The 19,282-nt window shown below is 46.1% G+C and overlaps 1 protein-coding gene and 2 long non-coding RNA genes across 11 annotated transcripts in view; 1 reads left to right on the forward strand and 2 right to left on the reverse strand.

Moving 5' to 3' along the window:
* DTNBP1 (dystrobrevin binding protein 1) overlaps window positions 1-19,282 on the reverse strand; it is a 111,339-nt gene that overhangs the window by 90,943 nt on the left and 1,114 nt on the right. The window contains exon 1 of one of the 5 annotated variants that reach the window (XM_044927371.2): window positions 10,246-10,267. The exons of 2 other annotated variants lie outside the window; for them this stretch is intronic. Coding sequence is in view for 1 of the 3 variants with exons in the window: in XM_006057795.4 (XP_006057857.1) it covers window positions 9,588-9,643 (56 nt within the window). In the remaining 2 variants the exon portion in view is untranslated. Of the gene's footprint in view, window positions 1-9,587; window positions 9,753-10,245; window positions 10,268-19,282 lie in introns of those variants that run through there. 2 more of the 5 variants (XM_006057795.4, XM_044927376.2) reach the window with 2 other exon arrangements.
* On the forward strand, window positions 8,953-18,263 carry LOC112579514. 4 transcript variants are annotated; one of them, XR_006544177.2, is made up of 3 exons: window positions 8,953-9,091; window positions 17,508-17,580; window positions 17,751-18,263. It is a non-coding gene; the product is annotated as an uncharacterized LOC112579514 (long non-coding RNA). The 4 variants fall into 4 exon arrangements; XR_003103810.3 differs by lacking the exon at window positions 8,953-9,091 and adding an exon at window positions 9,243-9,396; XR_003103811.3 differs by lacking the exon at window positions 8,953-9,091 and adding an exon at window positions 9,931-10,151.
* On the reverse strand, window positions 14,344-18,871 carry LOC123329040. 2 transcript variants are annotated; one of them, XR_006544178.2, is made up of 2 exons: window positions 18,735-18,871; window positions 14,344-14,948 (listed from the first exon to the last, which is right to left on the reverse strand). It is a non-coding gene; the product is annotated as an uncharacterized LOC123329040 (long non-coding RNA). The 2 variants fall into 2 exon arrangements; XR_006639902.1 differs by having other exon boundaries at window positions 14,344-14,961; window positions 18,735-18,840.

Consider the following 19,282-nt stretch of genomic DNA (forward strand, 5'->3'; position numbering starts at 1 on the left):
AGCACACCGGCTGACTCTCCTAGAACGCCCACAGCTGCCCATGTACGCACTGACAGAGGAGTCCAACTTTTTGGTCGATGGTGCCTAGCTCAAAACCAGAAAGGGACTTCCAATATCAAATGCCATTTTTCAACAAGTTGCAGTATTAATTTCACACCAAGACATTTTTAATATTATTCTATGTTCTTTTTCAAAAACTAAAATATTGATGAGATCAATTCCTCTACAATGTTAAAAAAAAAAAAAAAAGACTTAGCAATCTCTTTAATACAAAACTATGTGTAGACATCTCTCCAGATGAGCTAAATTTAGAAAGTCTTACCTGTCCTAGAAAAACAATAAAAAATTTCGAGCTTAGCTTGGAAACCAGTAAATCCAGTTTAAACTAAGATTAAGCAACAGCTCAAGAAAGTTATTTTGACAGCCATTCAACCATTTCCCCTGCAAAATCTGAGAAAGGCACTTGGTTGTGACATCCCAGGTAGAATTGTACTAGAACAAATGGACACAGCAGTGCATTATAGTCAAAATGATTCTAGTATTATTTTCAGTGATTTGGGACAATTCATATGGTAACAAGGATATTGAAGCAAACTGCTAAGATCATCTTTGGACCATTCATTATACAACCGAGAAAATCTCTAGGTTAGTATTTCAAATTTTTATTTCTGAAAAAAACTGTAAATTCTCAATTGTATCAAATTTGGTGTTCTCCTCCACACTTCCCCAAAACAAAGACAAAATTGGTTTGGAATGAAACAGAAAAGAGGAAGCTTACAGGGAGCTGAAACTACAATTATTGGAAGGGTGAGTAAGCTTCCCCAGGTGGCTCTTTAACAACCATCTGCTTTAAAAATTGGTTTTTAACCAACTATAATGTGTGGAACATATTTGATCTGGATTTGAACAAATCAACTGTAAAAAGATACTTTTAAGAACCAGGAAATTTGATTATGGACTGAATAATTGATAATATCATAGAACTAGTATTAATTTTGTTAGGTATGATATTGGCATTGTGTTTATATAATGTATTTTTTTTTTAAGATGAAAATTGATTTATGAGAGAGGTAAGAACTAAGTCTGAGGTTTACTCTATAAACAGTGTTAGTCATTCAGTCATGTCTGAGTCTTTGAGATCCCATGGACTGTAGCCCACCGGGCTCCTCTGTCCACAGGATTCTCCAGGCAAGAATACTGGAGTGGGTTGCCATGCCCTCCTCCAGGGGATCTTCCCAACCCAGAGATCGAATCCAGGTCTTCTGAATTGCAGGTGGATTCTTTACCATCTGAGATATCAGGAAAACTCATACTCTACAAATAAGAGAGAGACTGAGTAAATGTGAAAATAATGAACTGTTTTATATGAATAATGTAGATATGGGGCTCACTGTATATATTTTTGTAAATGTTTAAAACATTGTTAAAAAAAAGTTTTGGGGTTTCCTTGGTGACTCAGTGGTTAAGAATCTGCCTGCCAATGCTGGAGACATGGTTTGATTCCTGGTCTGGAAAGATCCCACATGCTATGGGACAACTACATCCATGCGCCACAACTACTGAGCCTGTGCTCTAGAGTCCAGGAGCCGCAACAACTGAGTCCACGAACCGCAACCGCTGAGCCTGTGCTCTAGGGCCCGGGAGCCGCAACAACTGAGTCCATGAACCGCAACCACTGAGCCTGTGCTCTAGGGCCCGGGAGCCGCAACAAGAGAAGCCACCTCAATGAGAAGCTCGTGCAACTTGAGAGTAGCCTCTGCTTGCCGCAACTAGAGAAGAGCTTGCATAGCAACACCCAGCACAGCCAAATTAATAGATAAAAAAAATTTTTTTAAGTTTTCATAACAAAAAACAGTCTTGTAGATGTTCATCTTTTCTTATCACACCTTTTCTATGTAAATCATCAATATGCCACATTCAGAATACAAACTGCTGGAGAAAACAAAGTAGCAAGAAGAAAGTTGGAAACAGTGAAAAAAGTTAAGGAAAGGATAAAAATAGTCAATGTAACACTTTTTAAGTTGAAAATGTAAAAAGTAATCCTCCCAAAAGCAAAAAGGTCCTTTCTGAAGTACAGACTCCGAACCCAGAATTCAATAGACAGGAGCTTACCAGTTTTATCTGGGGACAACTAAGTTTCTCACAGTGATTCTGGGCTGGAAACAACCCATTAATCAAGTCCCACAGTGTCTTGCCGCGCTGAGAAGGAAATACTGGTCTGAGTGCAATTCCCCAGTTTCCTAAACCATAAAATAGGAGTATTACACTGACCATAATGATTTGCCACAAGAATTAAAGGAAATTCCAAATATGACTCTGGCAGCAGGCTGTAACTGTAAATTAGAGGCAATTCAAACAAAAAGTATAATAAAAATGATCACCAAGTATAATAAAAATGGTCACCATCAAGAAAAAAGCTATGTACATTACAGGGCCAAGGTAAAATAGAACAGAGGTCCCCCAATGCACCAGTTCCCATAAAAGGCTTCTCCTCCGTTCCTAACCTTCTTCCCAACACAGCACACCCCCAGGGAGACAGGCATGCCACTGCGTGAGTGTGTTCACACACAGACTTCAAAGTGAGCCATCTCTCAATTGTTTCCCACTCAAAGCAACCAACGCGCGCTGCAGAGTCCGAAGCACTTGCTTTCAAATTCATCATCACACTACAATATTTTGAGATTGTTTCAAAGACTGACCTTTGTTTGACCGTAGCACATTTATTTTCTTTAAGTTTTACAGAAAATACTAAGATGGAGACATCTTCTTGAGAAATGGCGATAACTAGGAAAACCTCTCGGAGAAGGCAATGGCACCCACTCCAGTACTCTTGCCTGGAAAATCCCATGGATGGAGGAGCCTGGTGGGCTGCAGTCCATGGGGTCGCTAGGAGTCGGACACCCCTGAGTGACTTCTCTTTCACTTTTCACTTTCATGCATTGGAGAAGGAAATGGCAACCCACTCCAGTGTTCTTGCCTGGAGAATCCCAGGGACAGGGGAGTCTGGTGGGCTGCCGTCTATAGGGTCGCACAGAGTCAGAAACGACTGAAGCAACTTAGCAGCAGCAGCAGCAAAACCTTAGACAAAAAGTTTAAAAAGTAGTTTCAGAGAATGAAAGGTGGAGCTCGGCAATGACTGCTGAGCAGGAAATGGCTTTCTGGGCCTGACTTGATGGCATGGGGGACCTCGATGGCATTCCACTTATTTGCACTTCAACGTCCTACTCATCTAAGCCCATCAGCTATTATGAAAGGCCAGGGTGACTGCTTTAAAACACCACAAAATGTATTAATTAGCATATTTTGTCCTATAACATTTTCACGCCTCTATTATTTTGACTTTAAATTCTATTTATGAATACAAATCCAATCTATTATATCTTCCCCATTAACTTTTTTATTTTTTAACTCAAAATCAGGAAACACAAGAGCATCAATCACACCTAAAAGCGCACAGGACCCCAAAGCTCTGATGGCTGAGACTCAAGCGAAAGTCACAGACTCAGGCAGGGGAGAGGACTGGACACGGTCTCCATCCTAATCACCCTAGAATGCACCCAGTTGGTCCTGACCTTTCTCAGTGTTTCCTGAATTTCCTGGTGCTTCTTGGACTTCGATACACATTCACTGTCAACCGCTCCTTCTCTCTCAAAGCTCCTCAACCTTTCTGTTGGTAAAGGACGTCACTATCTAAGATACTCCAAAATTAAGATCCCCAATTTCTCCACCTTTTTCACTTGCTAGTCTCATTGTTTATGAAATCGACCAGTGCCTGTCATTATTCCCTCTGTCAAATTTCCACCAGCACTGCCTTTTCATCATCTCTCATCTGCTCCATAATTATAGCCTCCTAAATAATCTCCGTTTCCCATCTCTAGTCCTCCCGTCACCCTGCCTCTCAAATTATTCTTCCACAAATACAAGTAGGCTCAGGCTGCTCCCCTCCACAAAAACCTTCAGAAGATTAGTCAACCTAAAAGTAAGCCATGACCATCCTCTATAAGACAGCAGTCCTCCCACCCCCACCCAACCCCTGAACCTGCCTTGTTTTCAGCAACAGTACTACTGACCTTCTAGATTTTCAGCCTCCTGCCAGTGGAGTGCGGGCAGAGCCATTATTTGCTGTCTGGTGTGTATTCTCTGGTGTAACCCTGGTACTCGTCAACAGGTGTTAAGTGTTAGCGGCTCAGTTGCATCTGAATCTTTGCGACCCCATGGACTCCAGCCCACCAGGTTCCTCTGTCCATGGAATTCTCCAGGCAAGAATGCTGGAGGGCATAGCCATTGCCTTCTGCAATAGGTCTTCCCAAGTCAGTGACTGAGCCTGGGTCTCCTGCACCGCAGGCATACTGCAGTAGCATGTGAGCTACTAGGGAAGCCCCATCAACAGGGAAGTGCTCAATCAAGATTTTCTAAATGAATTAATTTGCAAAGCACTGATGACCCTTTATTATCAGACACTAAACTTCCTTTCCAGGTTCCTCTCCCACAAGGGTTTCAGCTCTGAAATCCCTCAGGCAAATCTAGCCTCATCTCTCCTCATTCTTCCAGGCCAGTCTAGAAGTCAGCTCTTCTTCGAAGCATCTCAACTGATGACTCCTCTGAGCTCTCAATCCACATCACCTGTATCTTCCACGTTCATTTCCTTCTGCTTTGCTTTATGTTACCGCCAGGCTAGGGCATTTGGAGGGCAGACACTGTTTTCATCAAGCTTGTAGCTCCAGGATCTGGCTAAACACACAGACACTGGCAAAGAGCAGGCAAAACTGGGCATGTGGGCTCATATCTTTTTTTTTTTTTTTAATAAAATGAGAAAAACTTCTATGATAAGACTTTGACTTCCTAGACTGGTGTCTGACACTTGGTAGGAACTCAGTAATAAGTCAAATTGAATATTAAGGTTTTTTCCCCTGTTTATATTAAAAGGTAAGTAAGCAAGGAAGAGCCAGCATTAAACCTCACCATTTTACCACTGTGAACTGGACTGTTGGATGCTCTTCTCTGAGGTTATGGTACTACTGGAGGGGAGAAGAGAAATGAGCACAGGGGGCAGGGCCCGAGGTCAGGGCAAAGGCGGCTCTGACCGGAGAGAAGGAAACACCCACTGTCTAGAGGCAACAAGTAACAACGGTGAACTTCTATTCCTCCCTATCCAAAAGCACCCAGAGCATTACAGACAGGAAATGCCAGCCAGTGACAGGCAGCTGTAAACCCTTGGTAAATCTGATTTTCACTTTCCTGAAGGGGTTTGCACGCCTGAATACATCAATCCTCAGGCTGTGGGTCATAACTGCTCTGAAGGTTTTTTTTTTTTTTAAATCAAAGACCAGAGAAGATTTGAAGAAAGTGCTTCAATGTGTCCGAAAGTTTCCCTCAGAGCTCAAGCCAGTCCTTAAACAGCAGAGGTTCTCTGTGAACTCTCCAAAAGGCTCCCAGAGCTCCGGGGAACATAAACCCAGGTGAGGACGCACGTAAGCAAGGGGCAAAGAGTGAAGCTGGGAGCCAGTCCCGTCTGTTCCTCAGCCCCTGCACCAGATAACCGCCCAGTTAGCCCAGAAGGAAAGCAACATAATTTCTAGGCTTATTTTGATTTTGATGTAACTATTATGATGAATAAAACTTGATGAAAAAAGATCTTCAGTACAGTCCCTTGAAGCTGACTTTTTCCTAAGTTTGAATGGAAGGTTGAAATTCAGTGTTCACACATGCTTTAACCACTAATGTGTCATTCTCTTGTGAGCCTGATAAATATTCCTATTATACTTGAAAAACAGTAAACTGCCTAGGTTTCAGCTCCAGTTATATGAATTTCCAGAAACTAAAAATGAGCAGAAAAGTCTCTAAAGACAGGCTGTTGCTGGGCTACTGTGAAGCTCCACAGTGAAAGAGCTCAGGAAAGCACCCACCTTTCCCCTACTGCGTTCCGAGGGCAACCCCAGAGGTAGACGTTCCAGTTATTTTGTAAGCCAGCTGCTCTGGCTTCTATGGGCACCAATAGCAAGCATTCTAAAGGAATGCTAGGTCCAGTCTGGTGGTTTTGAGAGGCAAGGGCCATGTTGCTTTCGTCTCTGAATCCCTCAGTGCCTTCATGTAATATACATGTACAGTTCAGTTCAGTCACTCAGTCGTGTCCGACTCTTTGCGACACCATGAATCACAGCACACCAGGCCTCCCTGTCCATCACCAACTCCTAGAGTTCACTCAGACTCACATCCATTGAGTCAGTGATGCCATCCAGCCATCTCATCCTCGGTCGTCCCCTTCTCCTCCTGCCCCCAATCCCTCCCAGCATCAGAGTCTTTTCCAATGAATCATGCGGAGGTGGCCAAAGTACTGGAGTTTCAGCTTTAGCATCATTCCTTCCAAAATCCCAGGGCTGATCTCTTTCAGAATGGACTGGTTGGATCTCCTTGCAGTCCAAGGGACTCTCAAGAGTCTTCTCCAACACCACAGTTCAAAAACATCAATTCTTCAGTGCTCAGCCTTCTTCACAGTCCAACTCTCACATCCATACATGACCACTGGAAAAACCATAGCCCTGACTAGATGGACCTTTGTTGGCAAAGTAATGTCTCTGCTTTTGAATATGCTATCTAGGTTGGTCATAACTTTCCTTCCAAAGAGTAAGCGTCTTTTAATTTCATGGCTGCAGTCACCATCTGCAGTGATTTTGGAGCCCCCAAAAATAAAGTCTGACACTGTTTCCACTGTTTCCCCATCTATTTGCCATGACGTGATGGGACCGGATGCCATGATCTTCGTTTTCTGAATGTTGAGCTTTAAGCCAACTTTTTCACTCTCCTCTTTCACTTTCATCAAGAGGCTTTTTAGTTCCTCTTCACTTTCTGCCATAAGGGTGGTGTCATCTGCACATCTGAGGTTATTGATATTTCTCCTGGCAATCTTGATTCCAGCTTGTGCTTCTTCCAGCCCAGTGTTTCTCATGATGTACTCTGCATAGAAATAAGCAGGGTGACAATATACAGCCTTGGCATACTCCTTTTCCTATTTGGAACCAGTCTGTTGTTCCATGTCCAGTTCTAACTGTTGCTTCCTGACCTGCATACAAATTTCTCAAGAGGCAGATCAGGTGGTCTGGTATTCCCATCTCTTTCAGAATTTTCCACAGTTTATTGTGAATCACACAGTCAAAGGATTTGGCATAGTCAATAAAGCAGAAACAGATGTTTTTCTGGATCTCTCTTGCTTTTTCCATGATCCAGCTGATGTTGGCAATTTGATCTCTGGCTCCTCTGCCTTTTCTAAAACCAGCTTGAACATCAGGAATTTCACGGTTCACATATTGCTGAAACCTGGCTTGGAGAATTTTGAGCATTACTTTACTGGCATGTGAGATGAGTGCAACTGTGTGGTAGTTTGAGCATTCTTTGGCATTGCCTTTCTTTGGGATTGGAATGAAAACTAACCTTTTCCAGTCCTGTGGCCACTGCTGAGTTTTCCAAATTTGCTGGCATATTAAGTGCAGCACTTTCACAGCATCATCTTTCAGGATATGAAATAGCTCAACTGGAATTCCATCACCTCCACTAGCTTTGTTCATAGTGATGCTTTCTAAGGCCCTCTTGACTTCACATTCCAGGATACAGCTGTGTTTAATTTCACCTTGAGCAGGAGTGATTTCTCTGCCAGGTGACAGGCTAATGGCACACATGGCCTGTCCAGTGGCTTGTCGGCTCAGAGTGACCTGTACAAGGAAGCCCATGAAGGGCCTTCACGGAATGGAAGCCCTCTCAGGATTTCCAATCCCAAACTGGCCCCAGTTTCTGGCATGCTTCAGGTAAATTCAGTTTTCAAGAAGGCGTTCTATCCAGATCCCCTCCACCCTTCTCTGTAACTCAATCCTCAACTCAGGTTTTCTACATCTCCCAGGATGGTCTGGGAGAATCCATATTCCTAGGTGAGTTGAACCTTCTTGAGCAAAGTTCAAAGAATGAAAGGGTTCAGAGGCAACCACTGGACCTGTAAAATTTCAGCAGCTGTAACTCCCAGAAGATAGGCTGTTACTCCATCAAGGAATTTCTTGAGGTAATGACAGGAGGGCTGTACCAGATGGGCTTATCTGCGACGTACTGTTCTCCTGCTACCATTGCAGCATTATACCCCAACGTTTCAATAATTTACATTCTGAAAATAAGTTAGTTTTTACATTCAAAAGGGGGGGCGGGGAATGCAAGCATGCAAGCACAGCGTCAATAACTCCTAAGACATCTACAATTAACATTCATAAAGACACCAAACCAAGACGACCAAAAATGCTTCACATGTAAGTGCTCAAGTATTTGCCTGTCTGTTACTGCTGCCACTGCTAAGTCGCTTCAGTCGTGTGCGACCCCACAGATGGCAGCCCACCAGGCTCCCCCGTCCCTGGGATTCTCCAGGCAAGAACACTGGAGTGGGCTGCCATTTCCTTCTCCAATGTTACTACTCAGCACCTAAGAGGCAAACAATATAAACATTTTTGTCCACTAAGATACAATTGTAGCTAACATCTTTCTCATCAGAAACATAAAACACGATGGAGAGGCCCTCATAGGCTGAGCTTTCGCCAACGGATCCGTAATCTAAAGGGGACAAGCGCATCCTTTATCAAAGTGACACCCTTTGGGAAGAAATGGAAAAGTTGAATTAAGCACTAGTAACAACATTGACACAATGTGAGCGTGTTGTTTTACACGTTAGTTCATTCATCCTCACAATAACCCTATGAGATGAGAACCATCTTCATCATCCCCGTTGTTGTAACACTCGTGGAAAGTGAGGCAGAGAAACTTGCAGAAACGCGTTGGCTTAAGTGATAGGTAGAGGTAAGATCGCAGGGCCTCTGGCATTAGAGCCTACGCCAAACTGGAATCACCTGGGCGGGGGTGGTCTTTCGAACCCCCATCTTCAGCCTGGTGTAGCTGATAGCCTCTGCGACCCGGGCACGCACCGGGATGGTTGCCAGGAGATTCCAAGCAAAGTTCTGGAACCGCTAGGTCCGCGTGCGCGTCACCACTAGGGCATGAAGGGATCGCCAGTTCTGGCATTTCTCTGGCCCGAGAGTTTCTTCACTGAGGCGCTGAACCCGAGGTAGAGAGAGAAATCAAAAGGGGAAGAAGAGGCGCTCAGCCTCCGCGCGAGGGGGCCAGACAAAACGCCCGCCGGGCCCCGGCGGTCTGGAGTGGGTGGTGCCCGGAGCCGGCAGGGGTCTCGGCGGCGTGGGAGGGGCGCAGGGTCGCCGTCCCTCGTGGGGGCGGGGGCGCGCTCGCCTCTCACCCGACCCCTCTCGGGCCGGCCGGATCTGCCGGGGAAGGGTCGCCCGACCCCCGGCCGCCCGCAGCCTTCCGGACCCGCTCCCGGCCCCGGCGCGTGGGTCTGAGCCTGCCCGGCGGGACGTAAGTTACTTCGTGCGGCCGGGCCGAACCCGGAAAGTTGGCTACTGTCCCCGCTCGGGCGCGGATGGGAGGCCCAGGGTTGGGTGAGGGGAGTGGCGGGCGCGAGATGAGACCCCGGGTGTGCGGAGGAGGCGTCCCGGCTCCCCGGCCCGGCCGTGCGGGACCCTTTCCGTCCCCCACCGTGTACCCACCCGGAGGTGAAATCCTGCTGCACGCTCAGCAGCCGCTCGCGCAGGGTCTCCAGCATCGCCGCCGCGTCTCAGCTGCTCAGGCCGCCAGCGCCCCCCCGAACCTGTCACCTCACGCCCCGCGCCCCGCGGCCAGCCCCGCCTCCCGCTCTTGCTCGTTCCCGCGGCGCGGCCCTTCCGCGTCCCCGCCCGCACCCCACGGCCGGCCCCGCCCACGCCCTTGCTCGCCCCCGCGGCCGGCCCCGCCCCCCGCCCTTGCTCGTCCCCGCGTCCCCGCCCCCGTCCCAGCTCGCCCGTGCGGCGCGACCTTTCCGCGTTCCCGCCCCGCCCTTGCTCGTCCCCGCGGCGCGGCCCCTTCCGCGTTCCCGCCCCGCCCCTCGTCGGCCCGCGCAGCCGCAGTGGGGCGCGCCGGCTCGGGCTGCGGGAAAAGGGGACGGTCCTTCCCCGCCAGAGGAGACAGCTCGCCGCTCTGACGCCCTGTTCTCGCTGGAGCCCGGCCGGCTGCCTTTCCTCTCCAAAGTAGAAGCGGCCGCGTCAAAGAATGCTTTACATTCGGCGCTTCCTTGAGTGAGTGGACCTGTCGCGGACACTCTCCTGGGCTCTGGTTCCAGGATCTGAGCCCACTGGCTCTGACCTTGGATGATGAAAGTTAACCACTCACAGCTTCGGTTTCTTCGATGAGAAAGTGGCGACTGTTCTGACCGCCTGACTTTCCATTCTTCTCGTCAGCCTGTCCCAGCAGGCTTTCGGGCCTTCGCACTGAAGGCGGCGGCCTTTGTCGTGTCACCCGTGGCTTCCATTTGTTACTGCTCTGTTTTTTTTTCTCGACCTCTTGGTTCTCATGCCATTCCTTATCCCAGTCTTAAGACTCCATACTTGGACGCTCTCAGTCCATTCCTCCTCCTCCTGTTTTAACTGCTTCTCCAGAGGCTGCATTTGCAGCCTCTCGCCCTTCTCGTATGCTTTCTGCCTGGGTTTTTCTATCCATTACAATGCGGTAAATTCTATCAAGGGACGGGTGACGCCCGAGATCTCCATCTTCAGCCCAGTCCTCCCTCCCCCTGCTTCACGTCACACCAATTATTAACTCCTCCTGTATCCAACAGGCATCTGCAAACCCCAAACACCAAAAATTGAAAATGTGATTGCAAGCTCACTTTCGAACCTAATCCCGGCCTCTTCCATTTCATTAAGTGGCACCACCATCCACCTGGTTGCTCAAGTTAAGCCACCCGAAATGACCCAGTTCTGTTCTCCACCTGCTGAATATTAATTCATCAAGTCCAATCAACTCTACTTCTAAAGTATTGGTAGAACCTGCTCCTCTTTCTCTGTCTTCACTAAAATCACCCTGGTCCAAGACACCATTGTCTTTCACCAGGAATACTGAGGTATCTTATTCTCCTCTTTCACCATGTACACCCCCATAACGCATCCTTGACACAACAGCCAAAGAGAATTATTTAAAAAGAGCAATCAGATCATGTTGCTTTCCTGCTTTAAATCCTTCTGTGCCCTTAGGAAAAAAGTCGAACTCCTTACTGGGCTTACAGAGTCTCAAAATTTGAACCCTTCCTACCTTCTACCTAAAGTACTACTCACTTATCATTCCTCGACATATAAGCCACACTAACCTTTGTTGTGTTGTGTGTTCCCTGAAAATCCTAGGTTCATTTCCTAGGCCTTTTCACAAGCTTTTCTCCAAATTATCCCACCACCAGCTCCTTTGTGGTATTCGATCTCAGCTGGAGTAACAGGCAAATTTAGCCTTGGAATATGGAAGGAAGCAGGGCAAAGAGTTTTGCCAAGAGAACGCACTGGTCATAGCAAATACCCTCTTCCAACAACACAAGAGAAGACGCTACACATGGACATCACCAGATGGTCAACACCAAAATCAGATTGATTATATTCTTTGCAGCCAAAGATGGAGAAGCTCTATACAGTCAGCAAAAACAAGACTGGGAGCTGACTGTGGCTCAGATCATGAACTCCTTATTACCAAATTCAGACTTAAATTGAAGAAAGTAGGGAAAACCACTAGACCATTCAGGTATGCTGCTGCTAAGTCACTTCAGTCGTGTCCGACTCTGTGCGACCCCTGAGACGGCAGCCCACCAGGCTCTCCCGTCACTGGGATTCTCCAGGCAAGAACACTGGAGTGGGTTGCCATTTCCTTCTCCAATGCATGAAACTGAAAAGTGAAGGTGAAGTCGCTCAGTCGTGTCCGACCCTTAGCAACCCCATGGACTGCAGCCTACCAGGCTCCTCCATCCATGGGATTTTCCAGGCAAGAGTACTGGAGTGGGGTGCCATTGCCTTCTCCATTCAGGTATGACCTAAATCAAATCCCTTATGATTATACAGTGGAAGTGAAAAATAGATTTAAGGGACTAGATCTGATAGAGTGCCTGATGAACTATGGATGGAGGTTCGTGACATGGTACGGAAGACAGGGATCAAGACCATCCCCATGGAAAACAAATGCAAAAAAGCAAAATGGCTGTCTGGGGAGGCCTTACAAATAGCTGTGAAAAGAAGAGAAGCAAAAAGCAAAGGAGAAAAGGAAAGATATAAGCATCTGAATGCAGACTTCCAAAGAATAGCAAGAAGAGATAAGAAAGCCTTCCTCAGCGATCAATGCAAAGAAATAGAGGAAAACAACAGAATGGGAAAGACTAGAGATCTCTTCAAGAAAATTAGAGATACCAAGGGAATGTTTCATGCAAAGATGGGCTCAATAAAGGACAGAAATGGTATGGACCTAACAGAAGCAGAAGATATTAAGAAGAGGTGGCGAGAATACACAGAAGAACTGTACAAAAAAGATCTTCATGATCCAGATAATCACAATGGTGTGATCACTCACCTAGAGTCAGACATCCTGGAATATGAAGTCAAGTGGGCCTTAGAAAGCATCACTATGAACAAAGCTAGTGGAGGTGATGGAATTCCAGTTGAGCTATTTCAAATCCTGAAAGATGATGCTGTGAAAGTGCGGCACTCAATATGCCAGCAAAAACTCAGCAGTGGCCACAGGACTGGAAAAGGGCAGTTTTCATTCCAATCCCAAAGAAAGGCAATGCCAAAGAATGCTCAAACTACCGCGCAATTGCACTCATCTCACATGCTAGTAAAGTAATGCTCAAAATTCTCCAAGCCAGGTTTCAGCAATACATGAACCATGAACTTCCAGATGTTCAAGCTGGTTTTAGAAAAGGCAAAGGAACCAGAGATCAAATTGCCAACATCTGCTGGATCATGGAAAAAGCAAGAGAGTTCCAGAAAAACATCTATCTCTGCTTTACTGACTTTGCCAAAGCCTTTGTGTGGATCACAATAAACTGTGGAAAATTCTGAAAGAGATGGGAATACCAGACCACCTGATCTGCCTCTTGAGAAATTTGTATGCAGGTCAGGAAGCAACAGTTAGAACTGGACATGGAACAACAGACTGGTTCCAAATAGGAAAAGGAGTACGTCAAGGCTGTATATTGTCACCCTGCTTATTTAACTTCTATGCAGAGTACATCATGAGAAACACTGGGCTGGAAGAAGCACAAGCTGGAATCAAGATTGCCAGGAGAAATATCAATAACCTCAGATGTGCAGATGACACCACCCTTATGGCAGAAAGTGAAGAGGAACTGAAAAGCCTCTTGATGAAAGTGAAAGAGGAGAGTGAAAAAGTTGGCTGAAAGCTCAACATTCAGAAAACGAAGATCATGGCATCTGGTCCCATCACGTCATGGCAAATAGATGGGGAAACTGTCAGACTTTTATTTTTTGGGGCTCCAAAATCACTGCAGATGGTGACTGCAGCCATGAAATTAAAAGACGCTTACTCCTTGGAAGGAAAATTATGACCAAGCTAGATAGCATATTCAAAAGCAGAGACATTACTTTGCCAACAAAGGTCCGTCTAGTCAAGGCTATGGTTTTTCCAGTGGTCATGTATGGATGTGAGAGTTGGACTGTGAAGAAGGCTGAGCGCCAAAGAATTGATGCTTCTGAACTGTGGTGTTGGAGAAGACTCTTGAGAGTCCCTTGGACTGCAAGGAGATCCAACCAGTCCATTCTAAAGGAGATCAGTCCTGGGTGTTCTTTGGAAGGAATGATGCTAAAGCTGAAACTCCAATACTTTGGCCACCTCATGCAAAGAGTTGACTCATTGGAAAAGACCCTGATGCTGGGAGGGATTGGGGGCAGGAGGAGAAGGGGATGACGGAGGATGAGATGGCTGGATGGCATCACTGACTCGATGGACATGAGTCTGAGTGAGCTCCGGGAGTTGGTGATGGACAGGGAGGCCTGGTGTGCTGCAATTCATGGGGTTGTAAAGAGTCGGACACAACTGAGCGACTGAACTGAACTGAATGCAGATCTTTTCTGATCATTTTGGTTACTGGCCCAATCACTTCCTATACATCCTGTTTCTTAACTTAGTACATGACACTATCTGACAATTTATTTAGTAATTGCTTAATTAAGAAAAAGTTATCTGGGGCTTCCCTGGTGGTCCAGTGGTTAAGAATCTGCCTTGCAATGTAAGGGACACTAGTTCTGTCCCTTGTCCCGGAAGATCCCACATGCTGCCCGGAAACTGAGTCTGTATGCCACAACTACGGAAGCCCTCAAGCCCTAGATCCCACGCTCCACAGCAAGGAGCCACTGCAACGGGAAGTCCATGGGCCACAACCAGAGACAGCTCTGGCTTGCCCAACGGTGAAGGCCCAGCACAGCCAGAAATAAATAGATATTTTAAAAGGAAGAAGTTGTTTATTTGCTCACACGTTTATTTTAAAACGGGATCTGAGACTAGGGTGAGGTGGGTAAGGCAGGTGTAAAACTTAAGGGGGAACTAAAAACCTTAATAAATCAAGATAAATAATATTTAAGTGCAACATTCAAAAAGTTTTAAATTAATGAAAAAAATTGTGATGAACAAAATATCAACGTTTTAAAGACAGGATCTACTAGTGGCTGAGATTGAATGAGGCAAATGAGAGGGGCTGTGAGGATAGGCTTTTCCTGGTGGAGCTGAGGTGACTATTCTGATTAGTGGTTTAGGGGATTAGGGACCTGGCCCCCTCCTCTCTTTTTCTTGGGTGTAAACATCCAGTAAAGAACAGCCATTCTTCTCCATAAGGACAGGCTGCCAGGCGAGGAGACTGTGGTGACCTGTCCTTTCTGTGACTGGGTAGACAAGTTCTGTAATAGGAGTTCTGCTTGTCCATGTCTTGCTCGTCTTGTGCTTCATTAGCCTCACCAGAAATGAAAGTGATGGGTGCTTTATGCTGACTTTCTTCTTTCTTAGTTGAGACAAGTAATAGAGAGGGGTGCTGTTTACTGAGTCTCCACCACCTGGAAATAATACCTGGTATAGAGTAAGCGACTGAATGATCCGGTCTATAGAGACAGATTCCTCAGTATCTAGTAGATGTGGAAACCACAGGTACTGAAGAGCAAATAAATAGTTTTCATTTTATTCAATGTAAATAAACTCCTCTGCTCATAAGCTTTCAATTTACTAAGTTTTACAGATTTCAGTAAGGCACCAAATCAGATCAAAAAGAGTCTGCCTGTCACTAGAAAATAGTTTTACGTGTGCCCAGTCATTTTTGTCTTGACCACTGCATTGTTAGTCTATAGTGTGTTGGTCCTTCATTTTGAGATGTTTTATGAACATTCTTAAACCCGTCATGTCTGATAAACCTCAAAACAGAAGTTTGAAAAGTGCTAAAAAGAAATAATTATAAGGAAACAGAAGTAAATTTGAAAATAATGAAAGTAGAAAATGTCAGCTGTGGCACATGAGTTGTTTTATAGGAATGATTAAGGGCCTGAGTTGAAGCATGTGACAAGTTGTGTCAACTTAAGTAATAGCGGTCAGAAACAAGGAAGACTGGCAAAATGAAAAAGCAAAATTTTTAAGTACAGAGAACCAACATCAATATTGGAGGCTATTGCGTGTTAGTCACTCAGTCGTGTCCGACTCTTTGTGACCCTATGGAACGTAGCCCACCAGGCTCCTCTGTCCATGGAATTCTCCAGGCAAGAATACGGGAGTGGGTAGCCATTCCCTTCTTCAGGGGCTTTTTCTGACCCAGGGATCAAACCAGGGTCCCCTGCGTTGTAGGCAGATTCTTTACCACTGAGCCACCAGAGAAGCCCAGGGGGCTATTGGCTTAATCTTAATTCAGCAATTGGTTGAGAGTTGATTTGAGAAGATGATAGCTAAGCATGGAGAAAGTTGTGGTGGTAAAACATTTGGGGTGAGCACCAAAGCTGCTTAAGGAACTCCCTGTGGCAGGGCTTCCCTGGACCAGCAGCAGCAGCAACCTCTGGGAGCTCATAGCCAACTCAGAATCGCAGGCCCCACCCAGACCTACTGAATCAGAATCTGAGGTTTAATAAGATCCCCACGTGATCCATATTCATTTAAATACGAGAAGCACAGCTCTAGGACACGGCTAAGGAAAGGGGCTTCCTAGTCTCAGTGGATTCTTACTACATAGACAAAGTGATAAATGAAGATTTGGTGGAACCAGAACTAAAGAAAAGATGCTATAAAAAGAACCCAGCAGACTTCATACCACTTTATTGGCAGAGATCTTTCAGAGTAATGGGAAAGGCACTATTGCCATTTGAGTTACAAGAATCTAACTTAGATTTGTCAAGGTATCTAACTTAGGTTTATAAAGATATCTATAATAGGCTGTTATTAACTTACTTATAATAAAAAACAAGACTTTTGACATCTTTAATTTTTAAGAATTTAAAGATGCGAAAAGAAAACAAAAACAATAAATTTTCTTGTGAAACAATTAGTCGTTCTAAGAATAAAGTAAGCTAAATAAAGCTAGAAGGTAACATTAGCATGGCATGTTGAAAAAGAAACCAGGAACCAGAGAGGTGGAGGAGGGGAGTTCCAACAGCAGAGTGAAGGTTAGAGCCCAGGTGAACGTAAAGAAGAGGGAATGTGTGGGAGGGAATCAAAGTTTGAAGAAGGAAGATCACAAACCGACAAGGCAAGTACTGCGTGGAGTAAGACTCCCAGCAAAGTAGGGCATGAGCATTTTCACCTTGAGCCACATGGAAAGAAAAGTGAGGGACAGCTCAGCTGCATCAGTTTGTTTTTTGAAATCTCACTGTAAATAAATGTCATCAAGCGCCTAACCCCATCTTTCCTGCTCAGATGAGAGAAAGGTACTACTCAGTACGTTAGAGGAGGAAACTTATTTTATTTTTTGTCTGTGAAGTCTGCTGCTGCTGCTAAGTCACGTCAGTCATGTCCGACTCTGTGCAACCCCATAGACGGCAGCCCACCAGGCTCCCCCGTCCCTGGGATACTCCAAGCAAGAACACTGGAGTGGGTTGCCATTTCCTTCTCCAATGCATGAAACTGAAAAGTGAAAGTGAAGTCTCTCAGTCGTGTCTGACTCTTGGCGACCCCATGGACTGCAGCCTACCAGGCTCCTCTGTCCATGGGATTTTCCAGGCAAGAGTGCTGGAGTGGGGTGCCATTGCCTTCTCCATCTGTGAAGTCTATATGATATGAAATATTCATTAATAACCAAGTAACTCCGTTCATCCAAGTGTAGGGAGGGACCTACATGAGTAGAGGAGAACACATTCTATAATGTTGACAAATAAGTGGTTTTCCCTGGAGAAAGTATATCTCAGAAATTACATCTTCTGAACCACTATAGAACAGAAATCTCTTCGAGTGGGAGAATTTAATTCAAACTGAAACTTTAAAATAAGAACTACTTACAAAAAAAATGATTGAGACAGTTATTATCTATAGTAAAGGATCAGCTTAATATAGGTGGGGGGAGGAGGGAATCTCAATAATTGAAAAGGACTGAGGAAAAGGGCAAATAGGAGGCCCCATCCCAAGGAGTTCCTCTATGTCCACAGGAGTTGCCCGTGTCAATGGAAACTGATGCAGTGAAACTGATTCTAACAGGAAACTAGAGCCCTTTAAATGCAGGTAAGTGGAGGGTTCTCAACCTTGGCTGCTTTTGAGAATCACTTGGGGAGCATTTAAAAAATATCAGTGCCGACCCAATCTCTGGAGATGCTGGTTTAGCTGGTCTGAGGCCACACCTCCTCAGCCACAGTGTTAACAGACTTCCCTGTGGGTTCTATCTTTGAGGACAGGCGAGCTGAGTGCTGAAACCTGAGCTGCCTGCAGGGAAGGGCAGCAGAAGCTCTGGCTGGAACAGCAGCTGTGACCTCAGAGTCCCCTGACCTTCCTGACTCCAGGATTCCAGGCTGAATTCCATCCTCACTCTGCCGCTCCTTCAAACAGGCACCCGCCCCATCACTTCATTTGCAACATTTGGGGCACAAGCCACAGGGCGCTGGCTGACCCCGAAGCGCTGTATGAAGGAGAGAGTGAATCCAGGTGCCTCGTGGGGGAGGCTGAGTCTCTGCCCAGGGGGATGGAGAACGGGTTTGCTCGAGCTACCCCGGGGCATGCTTCCCCTCATCCCTTCGGTAAGAACGCTACCCAGCAAAAGAAGAGAACCCCAGGAACTGCCTGTGTTCTGAGACTCAGCTCCTGGAACTGGAAGGTTCCTGTTGTCTTTGAGGAAACCACAAATGTTCTAGTGTCCTGAGCAGCTCTTAGTAGCTGTCATTTCAGAGAAAAAATGGCCCCCGTCCCCTCTCTTGGCGAGTCTTCCAGCCCCATTTATTTCTCTGTCTCTGACCCCTCCGCTCTCGCTTTTCACTCTTTCTCTGCCTTGCTCTACCACAGGACACCTGCCGCCTGGTGACTTCAGCTTGGTGCCCTCTCTTTATGCCTCTCCCTTTCTGGCATAGCTGCCAACTGGGCCACTCCCTAGGTGACCAGAGGAAGGTTCAAGATCATTTCTCCACTTCTGCTTTTAACAGAAAATGCCTCAGATAAGCAAAGCTCTTTGCACCAGGCCGCCTCATGCTTTCCGTGTCTGCCTGTAGCCCAAGGACCAGTCATAGCCCAGTCTACTGTGACCCAGGCTGCAGGGTCAACAGTATAGAACATGGGCAAGGATTGCTTTCAGCCTTTTTTTCCGCCCTAAAAGAGGATTGTTTCTTAGACCTAGGAAAGGCGGAAACAAGCCTATAATAGCTAAATTAGAGACAAAGTATCCAACATACCTGGTAATGAAACTTGAGCGTGTGCATGCATACTAAGCTGCTTCAGTCCTGCCGGACTCTGCGATCCCGTGGACTGTAGCCCTCCAGGCTCCTCTGTCCATGGGATTCTCCAGACAAGAATACCGGAGTGGGTTGCTATCCTCTCCTCCTGGAGACCTTCTTGACCCAGGGATCGAACCCGAGCCTCTTACATCATCTCCTGCATTGGCAGGCGGGTTCTTTACCACTAGCGTCACCTGGGAAGCCCCAGAGAAGCTGGTATCGCTTCAGTTCAGAGGCTTACGCATAGTAAGTGATAAGTTTGCAAACACTGCCTTTATGATGTGCTGAGAATCTCAGTGAGGGGAGTAGGGAGAAAGAAAGTAGTTTCTTTCTCCAAAGTTCTCATGGACAAAAACACGGGGCTCCTCTGCTGTAACAACTGTATAATCTCCATTGATACACAGAAATGCAAGTGAACAGATGGATTTATTGTCTTAATAAACCGTCGTACATGCCAATGAAAAGCCCGGGGCGTACACTGAATGGTTTGTTCCTCCGTGATTGGA

The sequence above is a fragment of the Bubalus bubalis genome, chromosome 2 (assembly GCF_019923935.1).
Source record: "Bubalus bubalis isolate 160015118507 breed Murrah chromosome 2, NDDB_SH_1, whole genome shotgun sequence".
In the NCBI taxonomy this organism is placed as follows: domain Eukaryota; kingdom Metazoa; phylum Chordata; class Mammalia; order Artiodactyla; family Bovidae; genus Bubalus; species Bubalus bubalis.